This window comes from Chrysochloris asiatica, unplaced genomic scaffold (genome assembly GCF_000296735.1).
Source record: "Chrysochloris asiatica unplaced genomic scaffold, ChrAsi1.0 scaffold00050, whole genome shotgun sequence".
Taxonomy (NCBI): Eukaryota; Metazoa; Chordata; class Mammalia; order Afrosoricida; family Chrysochloridae; genus Chrysochloris; species Chrysochloris asiatica.
This window is the reverse complement of record NW_006408568.1, coordinates 966,164-978,939: the sequence shown is the minus strand read 5'-3', so window position 1 is coordinate 978,939 and position 12,776 is coordinate 966,164. Positions and strand designations below refer to the sequence as shown.

Here is a 12,776-nt window from a genome sequence, read left to right as displayed (position 1 = left end):
GGTGAGGTTTAGATGTAAGCACAGGCAGGGTTCTGGGACAGGCAGAGATGGAATGTATCAAATAAGATTAGGGCCTACCTGGCAGGAACTAGAGAGGAAGCTGTGTGTAATAAATGTGCCAAAAGGGAAAAACAAAAGCAGGATTCAGATGGAGAGAGTTCAAGTATAGAGATGGTTCAGTACTCTAAGTGAGTAGTTTTCATGTGGGAAGTGAACAAGACAATCCACTGGGGTATGGGAAAAACATATTTATCTAGTTTGTGTTTCAAATATGACATCAAGCTAATATTTAATATTGTAGTACATGTATATAACACAAATACATTTTTATTAAAACTTAAGTGAAAAATGTTTAATGGAGAAAAGATGCACAATTTCAAAAGGTTTATTTAAGGCACCACCCCCCGGCTTTGTCTTTCTTAAGTTGAGAAGTTATGAATTCTCTTGTAAAGGTACCACTCCTGGTTCCTCAACCTGTCCTACTCTGGCATGTCATCCTCCTGCCTCTTATCCATTCCAGACGATGCAAAAAGAATGCTTTGCATATTGTACTTAAATAGTGTATGTACAATAAACACAGCAGACCAACATGTATAGCTTTTATTCATCTACCCAAATTCCTTTACATGTGCTATCTGTATACCACCAGCCCCTCCCCCACTAACAAGGCCACGATGAATCCCTCTGGCACGGAGGAAGGGGTGCCCTTTCAAATAGGGCTATAACCCAGATGATCTGGGGAGCCCGCACCATGGAAAAAGCAAGAAGAGAATGGAGAAGAAAGTTTATCACACCACAGTGCCCCCATGGTTAGGGGGGCGTAGGCTAGAGGGCTGGTGGAAGCCCCCCATGCTACTGCTCCAGTCTTTAAATACAAAGCAAGGGGCATAAAGAGGACCACCCCCTCTGAAATACAGCACCAACCTCAGTATGGAGGCAAAAGGAGAGTGGGCAAGACCACTTCCTCTGAAAGGGGAGGGCTGAATGAGAGCACATACCGTTAGTGGCTGCAGCACCCCTCCCTACCAGGGTTTGGATGCAGCCTCAGCACCAGGAGTGGGGGAGGGGTGGAGAAGAGATGACAGCACTGTAGCATTCACTTCTCCCTGAACCCCCTGGCCCCAGCACAGGCATTCCTCTCCCCGCTAGCCCATGTCAGGGGACGTGGAAACAACTGTATGGAATCCAATGCCTTGTCTATTTCTTCTTCCGTTCTTGGGAGCAGCGTGGGCAAAACCTAGAGAGTCACATGAAAGAGGAGGCGAGGGAGAAAGTAAGTGAAAGGGAGAATGCCCTCTGTCACTGAGCTTAGGACAGTCCAATTTCTATCGTTAACTTTCACTCACCATTTCCCTCGAGGTTTGGTTGTCAACCCCACACAGGCAAAGTGGAACCACTCAATGGAACACTGGAAAAGGAAGATGAAGAAAGAAGTATAAGTTAGGGGGCTGAGGAAGGGCAGAGAAGAGAAAGGAGACCCCCACAGAGATTCCTCAGGAGTGTGCCCTTATTCCATGCCTTCAGAGAATCCCTGGAGTTCCCAAGGCCAACCACAGCAAACTACCTATTATTAAGTCCTACTATTCAAGCATGTGTTACCCCCAGCCCTTGTACCCACATCCTTACATCCCCCTCCAAAACCCCCCTTCCTGAGGCAAACTGGTTCTCACATCAGGGTTGTCACAGCCAATCATTTCTCCATAGGAGACCTGGTGACAAAGGCAGTAGGTGGGTTCATTAGGATCCACAGGCATATCCAACACATCAGAGGGGTGGACACTGCCAAAGGTCACTGAGGGCATCCCATACTCAGGACTTCTGCAGGCCAAGAGGAAGAGAAAGTGTCATCTGCAGGAAGGAGAGACATAACCTGAGATTCTCAGAGGTGGTAAAAGGGGATCCTCGTGGGACAAGTGACTGTGGTTTCTCCTCTCTATCCAGAAGGTACGAAGTTCCTAAGTGAGGAGAAGAGTTATTGGCAGGCAAAGTGGCTAAGGAAATGTGGGGTGGGAGTAGGGGTGGATGGAAGAGAAGAGTATGTCATCTGGCAAAGTGCTTCCTGAAGCACTCACGTGCGCACAAGTTTTAACTTCTTCTGAGCAGCCTTGGGGGCTTCTTCATCTGAGTTTTTCCCTTTGGAACGTGCACGGGCAGCTTTCTTCTCCTTTTGAGTCCGACCTTCTAGGAAAGAGGGGGATCGCCAGAAGGCAGGAAGATAGAAAGATGGTTAAGTCCCATGGTTCTTCGTCCATTTCCAACCTAGTGCCCCTCCCTGATGGATGAAGCGCCTGCTGCTTCTCCTTGGGACATTTTGCCCCATCTCTCACAGCCCCACCCGCCTCCTCACTCTTTTTGCCTTTGCTGGAGGAGCTGTCATAGTCACTTGACTCAATCTGCTTCTCCTTCAGATCAGCCTCAAAACGGGCCAGGTCTGTGTCCAGTCGTCGGATGTGTTTGTCCACCTGGATGGTAAGGAAGGAGAAGGGGGGAGGTACAAGACTGGTTCCAGTAAAGAAAATAGGCTAAGGCAGATTCTATGGATCTCCCAATGCAAACAGATGCCAACACAGCAGCAGAAGGACCCTGAGAATTATACTGGAGGTAGGTGGGGTGCCATAAACAAGGCCGTACCATCTCATAGGTCTGCATAGCAAGCTGCACCTTGTCATCACCGAATTCCTTGCACTTGCCATAGGCTTCCTGGATCTGTCTGAGAAGGGCCAATTTTTCTTCAGAGCTCAGGTTGCGGGCACTACTCATATACTCAGTAGCCAACTTGTCAATTTCAGCCTTCAGGTCTACAACAGAGACAGCGGTCTGGTCACAGTGGTCCCTTAGTGGCTAGGTAAAGCATACTTCTTCCTCTTGTTCCTCAGGCCTTTTTCATTCAACATCATAACTGATGAACTAAAATGAACTGAAGGTTCATAGGAATTGGGCTTGCTACGTACTCAAGTAAGGCAACACACTGACAATATTTGTTTTAAAGATGTCCTCACGGTGCTGAAACCACTGCTATCATGGTTGGAACTCATATAATTAAAACAACAAGGGATCCTGTGCATATTGTACTAACATGAAGATTACTTCGATTTATATTCAGGGATGCTTCTATGCAGGGCTTGCTGTTGCTTGAACCCTGAACTCTGCCTTAAAAGCTACCTGATTTCTCTTCTCCAAAACATCCCACAGCATCTCTATTACTGCAAACCAGGCTGAGTTATCAGCTGCCACTGGCATAACTACAGTTCATCATTTAAAATTAAGCTCTAGTTCATTCATAAGGAGCACTGGTAGCATAATGGTTACGAGCTGGGCAGCAGTTCAAAACTACCAGCTGCTCTGCGGGAGAAAGATGAGGCTTTCTACTCCTGTAAAGATTTACAGCCTCAGAAACCCTATGCAGGGTTGCTATGAGTCTGAACCAACTCCAAGGCACATAACCATCAACCACTACCACCAGGTTCACCCACATAATAGTTCTGCTTACCTTGTTGCCTACCCTAGTTTTTCATTTGCTACTTGCTTACATTCCCCATCACCGTTTTTTAGTTTGTTCATCTCACATGTTACAGCAAAGACTTCAATAGTGAAAGACTGGTGATTTTCCAGAACTCTGAGACTGTAGATGTGTACTATCTGATATTTGGTAGGGTTCATAAACAATGTTGACGAAGGTGACCAAAGTCTGGTGGTAGCACAATGCAGCAAGAGATTAGGGGAAGATCTGCAGATATACTACATTCATGCCCCACTTCATTCCAGGCCTTTGGAGTAAGCTAAAAGTTTCATAATTTCTAACTGGCTTTTCTGTGAACCAAGTTGGAATTGTTTTATAAAGAAAGAAAGCTGGTCCTCAGCATTCAGCAAGCAGGTCTCAGAGGTCTACATGCAGGATTTCAGATGATGTTCACCTTTTTCCTAATAAATTTGCCTAGGGTAATATAAATGTCACTGCGACACCAGCTTGCTACATCCTCGATCATGACTACATGAGGATAGAAGAAAAGATCTATATATCCTTCACTGAGTATGGAGAATAGCTCTAACTTCCACCCTGAAGAGACCAACCACACCAATCGTAGTATAGCCTCAGGTTACAAGTGAATGCCTCAATGTAGCCAAGCCTACTCAGCAGTTTCTAGAGTTCAAAGTCATAGATGGTATCTAATGTTTTTGTACTGCTGAAGAACAGTGTAGAGATCCTCATATTAACTGCTGCTTTCCTTTACGAATTTGTCATACAATAAGAATGCTATCAACATGAGTTGCAGACTGATTTTGTGTTATTATTAATACTGCAATATTGACAATGCAGCGAAGTAAGATAAACGCTGTAGGATAAACACTGGACTGCAAGGTTGGCTTGGTCAATGATTCAAACTCACCAGCCTCTCTTAGGAAACCCTATATAGGGTCGCTATGAGTCAAAACTGATTCTTTGGCACAACAACAAATAAACATACTGAATATAGAAAGCAGAAATGATTCTAGAGTTGACTTAGGAACTGCTTGAGGAAGGTGCAAAGAACATAGTATCTGGTTCTTAAGGCACTGTCTTAATACTCCATTTGTTATGAAAAAGCTGATACAGAAATGAGTATTACCATTATCTCCCTTCAAATCTAGAAAAGGAGTAAAACATAAAACAAAAGAGAAGTCACAGGTCTCCAGATCATACCAGATGATATATAAAACCAAGTAGAAAAATTAACAATCATACAAATTCATTATTCACGTGAACTCCTTACTCTATACGCACCCTCTGTTCTTTGGTCTAGGTCCCTCATGAGCTGAAAGTTTCTCTGCAACTCAAAGGGGAGGTTTTCAATACCTAAGGAGAAGAGGAGAAACTGAGAATTACTGGACTTCACAGGTCCTACTGCTGTGTTTTTTTTTTTATAGGAGTTCCAAACAGGATCCAAAGGCCCTCAGTTTTCCCTCCTCTGAACATTCATGTTGATCTGTAATAACATTCATCCTCTCTTTCTCACATGTCATGGCCATCTCTCCCCACAATTAATTTCTCCCTCTATGCAGTTACCCCATCCTTGTTCTACGATTCAGCCCTTCTCATTCCTTACTTCCAATCTCTTCTGCCAGGCTCCTTGCCCTCACCTTAGAAATAACCTCCTGATATCCACTGCTATTCCTCCTACACACCAGCTACTCTCCAGGATGGTCTTTTAAAAAATGCAGATCTCATCAGACCACTCTTCTGCTTATAACCCTCTGGTCATTTCCTATTGCTCTTGGATACTGTGCACTTTCTGGCCCTTACTCCCCTGACATTTCCTTAACTCTTGCCAGTCCCAGTTTGCGTTCTCTCTACTTTGACCATACTGGGCTTCTTTGAGTGCCTCAAACTTGTCAGTGCCCTTCCTGCCACTTGGCTTTTGATACGCTGTTTTATCTGCCTGGTCCTCCGCACCTGAATCCCACCATACCTCTTAGCCTACTGAATTTGTTTGTCTTTCAAAGTTCAACTCAAATATGTCTTCCCCAGACTCCAACAAGTACTCTGGATCCATGCTGTCAAAGTATTCTATCTCTGTCCTTTTGAATACTTATCCAACTATAATTACTTAGTTGTATAATTATTTAATAACTGTCTTCCTAGACCTCCAAGAAGGTTGGAACATGTCTTTTGTCTTGTTATTTTATTTTCCCAGTGTTTAAGATTATGACTTGGGTACAGAAGATATTCAATAAATACTTGAATAAATGAACAAATAAATGTATCCCACACAAGAATACTGTCTTCTTAATGACTCTTAACTCAAACATATTCAATGCTTCTACTTCTTTAGCCTATAACCTAAGGCCTGGCACCACCAGTTTACTGAAGCTGCTTAAGTCACCAGTGACTTATCAAATGATCTTTTTGTTACTCCTATGGTGTAGAGCTTTGCTGTAGTATAAGCACTAGGCTGACAACATCAAGGCCAGTGGTTCAAAGCCACCACCTTGGGAATCTTATACAGGGTTGCTACCAGTTGGAATCGACTCGATGACACTTAACAACATTCTAAAAAGGAGCCCTAGTGGTACAGTGACTGCTAACTAAAAGGTTGATATTTTGAACCCACCAGTCGCTCCATGGGAGAACGATGTGGCAGTCTACGTCTTTGAAGATTTATAGCCTTGGAAACCCTATAGGGTAATTCTATTCTGTTCTATGGAGTTACTATGAGTCGGAATCGACTCAATGGCAGTGGGTTTGGTTTTGGTTGGGTATCCTAAAAAAATACCTCTGCAGCAGCTGACACCGTCTTCTCTGCTTCGAGTAACTTTCTTCCTCTTAGGATTCCAAATCTTGTCATATACCTTCTGGTAATTCCAACATTGACGTCTCTTTAGCCTGTCCCTTAAATGGTAATGTTTTCTTGAGATTACACTTTAATCCTCTGATTTTCTCACTTTACTTGTTTCCCATGAATGATCTCATTTGCTCTCACAGATACAATTACCATTCCTATAATTAAGTCTAAAATATCATTAACTCAAATTACTCCTGGATTTCCGGTCTTGTTAATTATTTACATCTCTCTTCCCAAGAAGGAAATCTAGAAGTTACCTTAGATCGCTCCCTCTTCCTCAACCACTCAGTCATCCCATAAATCTAGTCATATTTAACTCTGTCACTCCCTGGACCAGGTTCTTATCTCTGGCCTGGACTGTTATCATTAACTGATCTCCCTGTTATTGTTATAATTCTTCAATTTATTATACATGGGTTATTTCTTTTTATAAAAATCACACCCGACTTCAAAATACTGTCAGTTCCCCATTATTTAAAATGCAAACGTGGCTTAAAAATTCTTGTGCAATCTAGTCCTAGCCTCTTTATCCATTCTTATTTCCCAAACGTCTATCTTAAAATCCTATACATCAGACACTCTGACTTTACTTTTCATGACACAAACCTGTCACCATAACTTTGCTGATGCTTTTCCCCAACCTGGTATTTCTTTTCCCTTTCCATACAATCAAACACTCAAACTTCAAAATCTTATTTAAACACCACCTCCTCTGTTAAGCTTCTCCTACCTCCCCAGATGCACTCACTGATGTGTGTGATGAACTGTCGTTAATTTGCAGACTGTTTCCTACCAGACTGTGAACTTCTTGAGTTCTGTCTTATTCGGCTCTGTCTCATTCGCCCAATGCGTACCATTGTCCCTCACTCACAGCAGAACCTCATTAAGTATTTATTGGCTCCCAAGAGCACAAGGCTTCGTGAAAGGTTGGGTTATACAAATAGTATAAACAATTAACACCAGACTTCCAGATTAATGGGGATTGGCGCTTTACTCCAAGAAGAGAACTGTCCCAGTTCAGCATCTGACAGAGATCACGTGCCACCTCCATTCCTCTGAGGAGCCGCTTCTCAGAGAGAAACTGAACGGAGCCAGCAAGGTCTCTGACGCTGCTCCAAATGGTAGTAGGTGATATAGTGGAAAGACCAATTCTGAACGACTTGAAGGTAGAGCTATCTTGAAGGTGCAAATCCAGAAGAGTGGGGACAGCAAATGTCTTCCCGGTTAGACCCACCAAAAGGTAGATTCAAAAGACCTTTCAAAAAGATCTTTCAAGCCCCACCGCGCAACCGCTTCCTTGTCTATAGCCAACAGGCAGGACTCAACCCTGCTGCCCCGCCCCCTCTTTCTCCACACCCTCCCTCTATTTTCTCCCACGGAACCCCTACACAATTGTGAGCGTCTTACCACCAGGACTTCTAGTCCATAGATCCTCTCATCCACCGACACCCCCACCACTCTATGACCCCTGACCCCCTCCTCCAGCCGGCTCTTACTGTCCAGGTAATGTTCCAAATACATCCCCGCAGCCATCTTGAAGCAAAACAAAGCAACTTCCGATCCACCTCGGAAGTGACTGAAACGCGATAAGCGCTGAAGTGAGCCTGAGGTTAAAACTCTTCCGCCCTTAAGAAGAGAACTTCCGTTCTTATTATGGACTCCGCCGGAACACATCCGCGTGAGGCTGGACCTTTTTTCTGTTGCGTGGATAGCCACCACCTCCTGTAATGAAGCGGCTTTGGCCTACTTCCGCCCTTACTGAGACCCCAGTAATCGACGGCGGCAGGTGTGACGTCACTGGAGGTCGCCATTTTGAATTCTCTACCAAACTTTTTCCCTCCAAAACGGGAATATACGGTAATGGGAGAAGCTTGCTCTCTTTAGGATTGTATATCACAAAAATCCCTTTTCAGTATATGGGGATCTAACTTGGTTTCCCCTTTTGCAGAATTTGACTGCAGAGGACTTCTTTTAGGGAGGTAAATTTCCTAAGGAAATCGGAGAAAAGTATCTGGAATGCAAGAATTAAACCCTCCGTATTTCTCCTTAGACGAACACCATCTCTCCAGGATTAATTTTTAACATAAGAAAAGTCTTATTTATAAACCCTCTACAGGAGACCTAGTGTGACGCAGTGGAATGATGTACTGAACCACAAGGTCGGCTTGAACTGCAAATTTCATGGTTCAAGCTCACTAGCCGCTCCTGGGAAACCTTATACAGGATGGCTATGAGTGAGGGCTCATCCGCACTTAACAATATATATACAAAGTAAAATTACACAATAAAGCTTTAATTCTCCACCCCTCTGGCCCAGGGTTCTATTCCGTTACATTCGGAATACATTTTCACATTTAAAATGTTATACTACTTCTGACTTTGTCCTAGTCTCTGTGAGGGAAATATCACGTATTTTCTTTCCTTACTCTGTGGAGGAAAATATAATCTCATTCAAACGACTATAATATTGTTGCTGTTACGTGCTGTCCAATAGATTGCGACTCACAGTGACTCTGTAAAGGATGTCCTAGGATCAGCTGGTGGATTTGAACCCCAGATCTTCGGGTTCAAACCGACTTCTCAGTCCAGTGTTTTGTTCTACAGTGCCACATCATGTTAATTAGCATAGATTCCAAAGCAATGGGTCTATGGAACTCCATCGAAGCTGGCTAGGTCAGTTAGATGTCAACCATTATTCTGCTGAGTATAATGAAAGCTCTGTACCTTCATCAGGAGCTCTGGTAGCACAGTGGTTATGAATCGGGGTGCGAATCTTAAGGTCAGCAGTTCGAAACTACCAGCTGATCCATGGGAGAAAGATGAGGCTTTCTGCTCCCGTAAAGATATACAGCCTTGGAAACCCTGTATAGGGTCGCTATGGTTGGAACCGATGGCACTTAAAAACCTTCATCAGAATAGAAAGCAATCAAGTACTTAACAGGCACTACCACACTGGTAGCGTAGTGGTTACAAATTGGGCTGTGAACCGCAAGGTCAACAGTTCAAAACTACCAGCGGTTCCACGGGAGAAAGATGAGGTTTTCTGCTCCCATAAAGATTTACAGCTTCGGAAACCCTGTGCAGGGTCACTATGAGTCGGAAATGGAGCTCAAATTCCTAACTCAATATTAGTGTTCGTATGATGCATCTTGGAGATAGCTATACCCCCTAACCTATACTTCTTTGACAATAATTGTCAATGACAGCTAGGTTTTAATAAAACAGATTTTCAGTCGTGTTAGTTTAGATAAGGCCAAGTATGTGAAGGGTAAGGGTGAACCTTAGGTTTTGTTAAGTGCCATGGAGTTGGTTCCGACCCATAGAGACCCTGTATAGGGTTTCCAAGGAGCATCTGGTGAGCTTGAACCGACTTCGTGGTTCAAACGACTTTGCAGTCCATTGCATTATCCCACAGCACCACACCAGGACTCCACTCTCTTTAAAGTGGTTTTCAACTATGGTAGAGTTAGTCTCTGAAACCCTACGCAGATGCTCCTAATGAATTCCATGGCACATTCCTACCCAGCCCCCAATAGCTCTCACTCTCTGTTATCCCCTTGGGTAATTTAACCTATGCTCATTTTGTTCATAAAATGAGAATAGTACCTACCTCATAGGCTTGCCACACTGATGTGCATGTATACTTAAGAAAAAGTATATTAAGTGTTGTCGAGTCACTTCCAACTCACAGCGACCCTGCAAAGAGTTTGAACCACCAACCTTGTGGCTCAGACCTTGTGCTCCAGTGCTTGTCTTACAGCACCACACCAGGACTCCAAAATAAAAGTCTGTGTACTTCCTGTGGTTGTAATACTGCTGCTGAAGGCGGGGGCTATCAGGCCCTTTCAACAGTTGGTGAGAGTAGGGAGTAAATATTTACAAAGCTAACAAACATTGGGACATTTGGTCATATCACATATTGTAACATTGTCCTAATATATCCAGCCCTATATTAAGTGGGTATTATTTTAACTACCCACATTCCACTACATAATGAGCATCATTTGCCAGCAGTCCCAGAGGATACTTGCCAGCTCTCAGATATGGGAACTCTGTCACCTTTTCAGTGCTTGTCAAGTGTCACAGTCTGTTCTGATTCACAGCAACCCTATATAGGGTTCCCAAGGAACAATTGCTGAGTTTGAACTGCAAACCTTGTGATTCAAACCTACCTCAAGGCCCAGTGTTTTATCCCACAGTGGCACACCAGGACTCCTTTTCAGTGCTTAATGTTTTTTAATTCTAAGAATCTTGGAGGCGATTTAGTTCAACAGCTTGAGTTAGTGGATATTAGAACCAGAGCCGAAGTCCAGGTTTCCTGACATATTTTCTCCCCAGCACTGTAACTGTTTGGCATAGTCATTCAACTCTTGCACCCATTAATTGGTGGCTCCTACCACTAGGAACCTCGTTTCAGGTGTCAGAGTAACAAATATTATATACGCACACATTAAGACCTACTGGAATTAGCATGAAACTCTTCAATTTCGTTGATAAGGAGCCTTAGGGTTTTTTGTTTTTTAAGTAAGTGCAACCTTGCCCTCATATTTTGGCAATGTAGTCTCCATGACAATACTTTTATGTAGGTTGGTTGGTGGTTATGTGCCATCGGGTCATTTCCTGCTCATAGCAACTTTGTAGGTGTCCGAAGCCATAAATCTATAAAGGAGCAAAAAGCCTCATCTTTTTCCTGTAGAGCACCTGGTGGATTCAAACTGCTGATCTTGCAGTTAGCAGTTCAATGTGTAACTCGCTATGGCATCAAAGTAAAGAAACCCTCATAAATTAGGATTTCAATTAATTATCAAAGCTGTACCCTTTTATGGCTTGGGAATTACAGACATGGGGCCCCTTTACACAAGCATTCGTTCTCACATACGTACTTTGGTGTAAATCCTTAGTACTGTCCTTGAACACTTCCCCAAACAACTTTTCCCCACGCTCTCACATCAGTAGCTCCACTGCCTCTGAGCCTTTTACACAAATTTATTTCTATACAATATTCTAAAAACACCCCTTGTTTTGTACATTTTTTTTTCTTCATTTTAAATTGCTTTGTAACAACTGGTTTCCTGATTTTTTTTTTCTCTGAAATCTGCCATGATTTAAAAAAAAGGAAATAAGAATGCTATGGCCAGAGGGACAGGGTGGAAAAGAAAATCAAGACAAAAATAAAATAAAAATAAACATCAAATATGAAAATTCTCAGAGATAATGCATTTATAAACACAGAAATGGTTACAACAAAGATGACTGTGATGAGTGGGTATATATATATTTATATATATATATATATATATATTTATATATAAATCCGTGTCCGGTAACTGACCGTGGCACCTAGGAAGTTAAGTCCAGTCCTTGGGTTTGCCCTGAACTCTCCCTTCTCTGTAACATCCCCATTCTTTTGGGGTTTCATAGAGAACACAAAGCTCCCAAAGCTCTTTGAGGTTTAGAATAGGGAGACTGAGGGCACAGAGCCTTGGTTGACAGAGAAGGGGGAGAACAGCTCCAAGGAAAACCATAACCCACACTTCTAAGCCACCCTTTACCAACCTTGGGAATCTCTGGCCCCTTGGGGACCACATCTCAGCCCTTACCCTCTTATAAATAAAGGGAGGTCTGATTCCCACCCAGAGCTGCTTCCTCCAGCATTAGGTAGGAAATGAAGTGAGAGACCATTTAGGGGAATAAATGGCCCCCAGGGTTAGGGGATTTGAAAAACCGCTGTTCTTTTGCAGGCAAGAACAGAACAGGAGGCTGGTTGCATTTAGCGCTCTCTTCTCTGATATCTGGAAGGGCCAATCTTCTATCAGCCCAAACTTTTGAGGATGAGGATTAAAGAGAGGGTAAGTGCCTACAAGTTTCTATGAGGTCATAGCAAATCCCTCCCTTGAGCACCAACCCCCAATTTTCAAAAGCTATGCTTGGGAGGGGAGGCTGCTGGATTACACTACCAGCTCAGTATTCTTTTGCCAATCAGGAGGGCTGATGTTCCTTTTGAAGATAAGGATGGCATCCTGTGATGAAAGGCCGTGCTTGAGGCCTAAGGAGATGGAGCCAAGGCCGGTCAAGGTAGAGGACTTTTCCCACCAAGAGATGTTGGAGAAAAAAGGGACCAGACTTCCTTTCCCTCTTCCTAGTGGGTGGTAGCACAGGTCTCTAAGAGCTGGCCAGGTGCTCCACCTGGATGGTGCTGGTGGTGACAGTGAGGCAGATGTCCTTATGATGTTCCGCCGTCTTATAGGGGGTCAGGTCAAAGGAACACTGAGGTGGAGGGTTGGGGTTGCTGTCCCCACCACCCCCACCTTGGGGGGCTGCCCCAGGAGACTGGAAGTGTGGTGGTTGTGGCTGCTGCTGCTGTTGCTGTTGCTGCTGCTGCTGCTGCTGCTGCTGTGATGCCTGGGAGGCCTGGGCCTGGGCCTGAGCCTGGGCCTGGGCCTGGGCCTGGGCCTG

The 12,776-nt window shown here is 43.9% G+C and overlaps 2 protein-coding genes across 12 annotated transcripts in view; both read right to left on the bottom strand.

Moving 5' to 3' along the window:
* Nucleotides 1-532: 532 nt before the first annotated feature.
* ING4 (inhibitor of growth family, member 4) lies at nt 533-7,888 on the bottom strand. Of its 6 annotated transcripts, none has more exons than XM_006862650.1 (8): nt 7,817-7,888; nt 4,763-4,834; nt 2,632-2,798; nt 2,348-2,462; nt 2,073-2,181; nt 1,671-1,818; nt 1,347-1,408; nt 533-1,237 (listed from the first exon to the last, which is right to left on the bottom strand). In XM_006862650.1, exons 1-8 carry the CDS (start codon nt 7,851-7,853, stop codon nt 1,198-1,200), a joined length of 750 nt encoding a protein of 249 aa, XP_006862712.1. In that variant the 5' UTR covers nt 7,854-7,888; the 3' UTR covers nt 533-1,197. The 6 variants fall into 6 exon arrangements, with proteins under 6 accessions (XP_006862712.1, XP_006862713.1, XP_006862714.1 ...); XM_006862651.1 differs by having other exon boundaries at nt 2,073-2,178; XM_006862652.1 differs by having other exon boundaries at nt 2,357-2,462.
* Nucleotides 7,889-11,292: 3,404 nt separating this feature from the next.
* ZNF384 (zinc finger protein 384) overlaps nt 11,293-12,776 on the bottom strand; it is a 19,999-nt gene continuing 18,515 nt past the window's right edge. For 3 of the 6 annotated variants that reach the window (XM_006862644.1, XM_006862648.1, XM_006862646.1), the window contains one exon: nt 11,293-12,743. In XM_006862644.1, the coding sequence (XP_006862706.1) occupies nt 12,483-12,743 (261 nt within the window). In that variant the 3' untranslated portion in view covers nt 11,293-12,482. Of the gene's footprint in view, nt 12,774-12,776 lie in introns of all 6 variants that reach the window. The other 3 variants (XM_006862645.1, XM_006862647.1, XM_006862649.1) reach the window with 1 other exon arrangement.

What these genes read in the sequence shown, in the direction of transcription:
- ING4 (XM_006862650.1), bottom strand. Translation starts at nt 7,853, where the DNA reads ATGGCTGCGGGGATGTATTTGGAACATTACCTGGACA. An exon ending in CCTAGACCAAAGAACAGAGG is followed by an intron (nt 2,799 to 4,762) that starts GTGCGTATAGAG and finishes TCTCTGTTGTAG; the next exon opens with ACCTGAAGGCTGAAATTGAC. An exon ending in CTATGCAGACCTATGAGATG is followed by an intron (nt 2,463 to 2,631) that starts GTACGGCCTTGT and finishes CTTACCATCCAG; the next exon opens with GTGGACAAACACATCCGACG.